This window comes from Cottoperca gobio, chromosome 4 (genome assembly GCF_900634415.1).
Source record: "Cottoperca gobio chromosome 4, fCotGob3.1, whole genome shotgun sequence".
NCBI classification, from domain to species: Eukaryota; Metazoa; Chordata; class Actinopteri; order Perciformes; family Bovichtidae; genus Cottoperca; species Cottoperca gobio.
Window position 1 is genome coordinate 6,027,340 of NC_041358.1, and position 7,035 is coordinate 6,034,374.

Consider the following 7,035-nt stretch of genomic DNA (forward strand, 5'->3'; position numbering starts at 1 on the left):
ACTTGCCCGTCATGTCGACATTCATTGATCGCGTCTCCTCACAGACTTAAATACATATTGTCAGGAGCGATGCTGCAAGTGGAGCACTAACTTGATTTCCTATAGGCTTTAAAGGTCATAAAAATCATCCGAGTCAATGTCAGCAGACTTACGGTTCGTCATAAACAGGAGGTCTCACTCTGATACAGAGGCGTGGCCTCAAAGTGACCTCCACTTATGATTGACGCCCTCTCTGCAATGCTTGTTTTGAGTGACAGCCAAGCTGCTGGGTGATGACTGTGTGTGTGTGTGTGTGTGTGTGTGTGTGTGTGTGTGTCTGAACACACAGTACAGCATAAAGCTGATTTCAGCTAGTTTAGGATCAGACCTTAAAAATAATTTTTTTACTGATCCATAAAACTCAACAATGAATAAATGTGCAAACTCAGACTTCAGTTTTCTTTCACGTTTTGTTCAAAAAGGAGAAAAGCTGACTCATAGTTTTTTTTTTTTTTTTTTACCCTTAAATGGATGCTAAAGATTTGGGAATCACTTTATTTCACGATCTCAGCACGCTTTCCTGTTTCTCTCAAACAACTGACAATAAAACTTTAGTATCACAAGTGCAGCTCCCATCTGGAGTTATAATGCATCTTTTCTTCCAGATTTAAGAATCTGCTGCTAGCACAGCTGAGTAAGCTAACAGTTGTTTTGAAATCTAGCATTTGCGATAAACACTATGATACTTGCATCGGATAGCTGTTTTCAGTCTGTCAAGGTATGATGTATCTGTCTCTGTAGCGACGGAAATACAGAACTTTAACAAATATATCATAAAAAGTTTAGAATTTAGACAAACAAATCTAATCAGCTTTTAACAACTTAAATAGAGGGTACAAAAAAAATAGTTTCTCTTAATAAATATTTTGGAAGAGAGTTTCTAAATTCCAGGGTCGGGTACCTACATGGGGTCACTTGATAATTGGAAATTGTCCTAAATAACCACAAAATGGTTTTTGGAAACACACAAAACTGCATTACAATCCCAGACTGTTCTTACCGTGTTGATGGCTGCGGCGGGTGAAGATGATGCGTTGAGTGGGCGGTCCCTGGCCACCACCAGCTCCACCGTCTCACCCGGCTGCTGCAGGAGGGTGAGGGCCTGCTGCTGGCTGATCCCCGGCTCCAGAGGACTGCCGTTTATCACCAGGATCTGGTCCCTCTCCTGGAGACGCCCGTCCCTGCAGCCACAACACAACGTCCGTCAGGAATTTTCAATAAAATGATACAGATAAAAAGACAGTTTTACAAAATGCCCCAGCTAGTTGGTTATCTTTTAGTAATCCACTTAGTTTCAATGTTGGGAAGCTTCCAACGCTTCCAAATGCATAAGGAACACAAAGTACACGGTTTTCTAGTTTTGCTGATTGTTTAACCTCAGATTAATTTTTTTAACATTTTCAAACCAGTGACTTTACATGGTTTAACCCATTTATTATAAACCATGTACATGTTGTACTGAACGTTTAATACTCTTATATCGAAATCGCGATTTGAAAGAGCGCTATTATCAAAATAGGCAAAAATAAAGTCTGAGAACGTAGATCTCTCCAGCTATAAAGCTAACTGTTGCCAGCACGTTTAGTCAGCTGTACCCAATATTATTTCACGGCCAAACTACCAAATGAAAGTGTTAGTAGTTATTTTGCGAACATGCTCTCTGCACGCCTGCGTCTTTACTAGAAGCAGTAATCAAATCCTCACATCATTTTGTCATGCCTGATACAAACTTATCTTTTTTTCATTATATGCAGACTATCAGTACAGACCTGGAGTTTAATTTATAGGAAATAATAGTAAATCAAATGTCAATATTGGCCAGGAATAATGCAGTTACATATTTTCCTTAAATCATTCATTCCTACTGCTAACGGCTTTCTAACGCATGCCCTGCTGTTTAACATCTTTCACATACAATTGTCCTACCTGTCGGCCAGTTTATTTAACTATGCTATAAAAACGTGTTGCTTGGTCATGCACTGCAGAGTTTTCAATACCAATCATCCTAATTTTGGCAGAAATTGTATTTTGTATTATTACACATTACATTTTATTCATAATATATATTCTTTAAGTATTTTGAATTACAGTGAGTTCTTTAACTTTCTAATACAAGTTTAAAGTCTCTGGAAGAGGACACTGAAATAAACAGAAAACTGCCTGGAAGGTAAGAAAATATAAATAATAGCATACGTTTTAAAATCATATCCAGTGATGTAAAGTGTGTAAGGTTTGTGATAAATGGGCCGACGCATGGAAAAACACCTGGAAATTTCTTTAAGTATGACTTCATGTTAATTGTAGGAAACTTGCTGTAACGGTGAACCTGTGTGCGATGCCTCCAGGCTGGATGTGTTTGACGAAGACGCCCTGACTGCTGCTTCCTGCAGGATTCAGACCAACCACGCTGAAGCCCAGACCTCCAGACAGAGGCCGAGTCAGCTGACACAGCTCTGTGTGACGGCCCTGCACGCACACACAAATATAGTTAATGTATTTATATATGCCTGCTCTGCAGGTGTGTTTCTGTGGCTACACCCACCTTGGCGGAGGAAAAGATCCAATTCTGCAGGAGGAGGTCAGACGAGGGCGGAGTCTGATGGATGGACGGAGAGGAACCAGTGGTCAGGAGGGAGGAGGCGGCGGACAGGGCAGGCGAGGCCGAGCTGCTGGCTGGATCAACCGCGCTCATGATCAGCTGACCCTTTTTGGAGAAACTGAACTCACTGCAGGCTTCAGGTGGCATACTGCTCAGCTACAGGGAGAAGAAGAGGAGGAGGAGCAGAACAAAGAAGAGAAAGAGGAGAAAGAAGAGGAAGAGGTGGTGGGTAAAAAGGAGAAAGAGAAGGAGGAGAAAGGGGTGGAGGTGAAGAAGGATGAGGAAAAGAAAGAGGAAGAAGAGGAGATGAAGAATAAGGAGGAGATAGACAACAAATGTAATGAAGGATGAGGAGAAAGAGAAAGATGAGGAGGAGGAGAAAGAGAAAGATGAGGAGGAGGAGAAAGAGGAGGAGGAGAAAGAGGAGGAGGAGGAGGAGGAGAAAGGGGTGGCGGTGAAGAAGGATGAGGTGAAAGATGAGGAAGAGTAAGAGAAAGAGGAGGAGGAGAAAGGGGAAGAGGTGAGGAAGGATGAGGAGACAGAGGAGGAAGAGGAAGAGAGAATGAGGAGGAGGAGAAAGGGGATGAGGTGAAGAGAAAAAAAATTTAATGAAGGAAGAGTAAAAGAAAGAGGAGAAGAAGAAGGAAAAGAAGAAGGGGAAGGAAGAGGAGATGAAGGATGAGGAGGAAGAGAAGGATGAGGAGTAAGAGTAAGAGGAGGAGGAGGAGGAGGAGTTTGTCAGATAGGAGGTTTTTGGTAAAGTTGAATAAATAAGAACTGTCTGACTGACATCACATTGAACTAGAACGAGCTGAGAGGCTCGACACTTTGAGGAGTGTTTACAGACACGTATCCTGGTTATGATGTTTCATCTGTTGCAGTTTCCCATGTTTGGACAAACCAGGATCTGCTACATGAAGTCCTCTGATTGAAACCAGGACACTGTGGCATGTAAACACCTGCCGTGTTCTTGTCCAACTTAAGACTGTATTTTATTTAGACTGATTTATATACAGCTGCTTGTGTTTAAACAACATTTTATATATGGTAGTTTTGACTTATTTTATAGAAAACAAAAAAACTTTAAAGTAAAGTCATTGTAAAGGGTATACGTTTATTGTATAGTATCAACACTAGTGTAGAAACACTTAATTTATTTTCCAGATACTCAGCCCTGTTTTAACACACAAGAATCATGTGATCAATGAAGAATAATGCATGTCATCTATATAGTTTTCCTCTTGAATGAAAAAACCCTCTAACAATATATCACGCTTTATGCCTGCAGTAGATGACCTAATCAAATTAAACTTTGCAATCGTATTTAGCAATTATGAAATACTCGTGATTTTTCGCTCAAAATCGCCATAATATACTAATCATCTGGACTTTTAAAGAGACATTGCCGTGAATTGGGCCCATTCAGAAGAAAATAATATTTTTTGTGCATCAGGCACAACAACGTAATGGACAGATGAAGGAGATCTCCATGTTCCACACTGTTGCACGTCCTCACTAACATTCCCTGTTTACTGTCTGTAGTGTGATGAGGTTGACCTTTGCAAAGTTAGTTTGTGACTTTAATCTCAGAGAATTTCTGAGTTTTCTTTTTCAAATGTACGACTTTATGATCTCAGAGAATATTCAAGTTTTTTTCTTGTGAAATAGAACGTTTTTTCTTGTATAATAATTATTTCTTTAACATACAATGGCCCTAACACGCCGTCAAATTGATGAGGATCACAAAAGTGCAAAGACAGAGCAGGACTTCAGGTTTTACCACCTAACACAAAAACAAAGAGTCAACACTGATGAAGATGGAGAGACAGAAGAGAGAGAGACGCTCTATATGCAAGGACGTTGTCGATAAAAAAGAAAGACATGTAGTTAAAAAAAAAAAAAAATGAAGCGGCAAAGCCGAGGGGTAAGTGGGAAGGAGAGAGGAGAACAAGAAAATCAATAGATTCCTCTGCAGGCTCTCTCTCTCTGAACAGGTAATGTATTAATGACCTTTACACTCACATTGTGGAAACTTATCAGTCTGTGGCTTATTTAGGCCAGGCTGACGGAGCAGGATCCCGAGCCATTTCATCAATACTGCCTCGACAAGGCCGTTACTCAAACCAAGACACTAGATATTAAAGCTTGATAGATCCACAGAGAGCCGGGGGGAGGGAGGGAGAGGAAAATAAATAAATAAAGAGAGCGAAGTCCCTGCTTCATTTACCCTACACCGGCTTCCACCCGACGCTTTCATAGACTCAGCTCTGACCTTCGCAGCACTTAGAATATGAAGCCCAGCGTCGGTTATTGCCATTATCTTAATTTGGCCGACAGATTGTTTATTGTAAAGGCTCCACGTCAGTACGAGCTGGAGCTGAATACAGATGGGGATGCAGAGGGGGATTCAATGTCCCCGCTCCGCCCCACTGACAGGTCACACTGTTGGACAAGAGGCGGCAGTGTACTGATACCCGATAGGCTGTCGACACCTGGGCGGAGTTACACGTGTCAGATCAGACGGGAAACATTCATTAGTCTGCAGAGCTGCTGCAACTTTAGACTGTGCACACAGCTACTTAATATACATTAATGTACATTATACTGTGTGAGTCGAGGAAGAGAAACACCTGCTGAAAAAATATCAACCTCTCACTGGAAATACTCTGTCGTTCAACAAAATATAAAAAAATAAACCAAATCATCTTCATCACTCAGACAACACATTTAGAATATGGAGCAAATATTTAAAACACAAGCAAACACATCCGATGTTTCCAGGGACACTGCGTGTGTGATTGTAAAGACTTTTGCAAATAATTTCTGAGCGTTTGAGAAAGTAGTGGAGAGGGAAAATGTTCTGTGTGTGAGCTTTTGTTGGAAAGTTGCATCAAACTCTGTTTAATGTAACATATCAAGGCAAGATAAGGGCTGGTTGGTCCCTGACCTAGTTTCTGAACTGTGACGTTGTGCTGCAGGAAAAACAATGCTTAGATCCGTTTTTGTTTTTTTAAAGGAGGGTTATGAGATGTTTTTAATTTAGTTTCTGAGCAATTTCAGAAAGTGTGAGACTCTTGAGGATTTCAAAATAAGGGTGTTTAGAGCCAGGGACCGTAACAAAGAAACTTCCTAACTTGCATATTCTATCTTAACTGTTAGGTAGTCATAGTAAATAAACAGCTAATTAGGAACTGATTTAGGAAAAAAGCCATTACAGATGAACAGTTCCTAAGTCAATGTTCCTGTTCTACCTTAAGACAGGAAAAGCGTGCTAAACAAGCATCCTAACTTCCACAAATCTTAAATAAACTGCCCTAACTTTGGGGTAATCCTAACTTAACATACTAAGTACTAATACTTACTAACATGACCAACGTAAGGTAAACAGGTGGAATATATGTACTGAGAGGCTTATGACAGACCATAACGATGTGCGACATCTTCCCAAAAAGAACACTTTGGATTCCTCTAGAGATGTTACCACCACCTCTAACTCATCTGTCAGGAATTTAAGTGCCCGTTGTTGTTTTTGCTCAGGTTTTTTGTATGTTTCAGTATGTTTCAATGAGAAAAACAACAGTTACAAAGCTCTGCAAGATGAGAAAAGCATTCTGGTTGCAAAACAGTTGAGAAGCGAGTATTTAGGATTTACTAACCTGAGATAAAATAGGATGAAGTAAAATGAGATAGGATGAAGTAAGATAAAATAGGATGAAGTAAGATAAAATAGGATGACGTAAGATAAAATAGGATGAAGTACGATGAGATAGGATGACGTAAGATGAGATAGGATGACGTAAGATGAGATAGGATGACGTAAGATGAGATAGGATGACGTAAGATGAGATAGGATGACGTAAGATGAGATAGGATGACGTAAGATGATAGGATGAAGTAAGATGAGATAGGATGAAGTAAGATGAGATAGGATGACGTAAGATGATAGGATGACGTAAGATGATAGGATGACGTAAAATGAGATGACGTAAAATGAGATGATGTCGTAAGATGAGATAGGATGACGTAAGATGAGATAGGATGAAGTAAGATAAAATAGGATGACGTAAGGTAAAATAGGATGAAGTAAGATAAAATAGGATGAAGTAAAATAGGATGAAGTAAGATAAAATAGGATGAAGTAAGATAAAATAGGATGAAGTAAAATAAAATAGGATGAAGTAAGATAAAATAGGATGAAGTAAGATAAAATAGGATGAAGTAAAATAAAATAGGATGACGTAAGATAAAATAGGATGAAGTAAGATAAAATAGGATGACATAAGATAAAACCGGATGAGTAAAATAAAATAGGATGACGTAAGATAAAATAGGATGACGTAAGATAAAATAGGATGAAGTAAGATAAAATAGGATGACGTAAGATAAAATAGGATGAA

At 39.5% G+C, this 7,035-nt stretch overlaps 1 protein-coding gene across 6 annotated transcripts in view; it reads right to left on the reverse strand.

The window, feature by feature from the left end:
* patj (PATJ crumbs cell polarity complex component) overlaps nt 1-7,035 on the reverse strand; it is a 129,456-nt gene that overhangs the window by 114,521 nt on the left and 7,900 nt on the right. For all 6 annotated transcript variants that reach the window (XR_003832118.1, XM_029429256.1, XM_029429259.1 and 3 more), the window contains exons 4-6: nt 2,582-2,794; nt 2,366-2,505; nt 1,040-1,220 (exon numbers count right to left, since the gene is read on the reverse strand). Coding sequence is in view for 5 of the 6 variants with exons in the window: in XM_029429256.1 (XP_029285116.1) it covers nt 1,040-1,220; nt 2,366-2,505; nt 2,582-2,794 (534 nt within the window). In the remaining variant the exon portion in view is untranslated. The remainder of the gene's footprint in view (nt 1-1,039; nt 1,221-2,365; nt 2,506-2,581; nt 2,795-7,035) is intronic.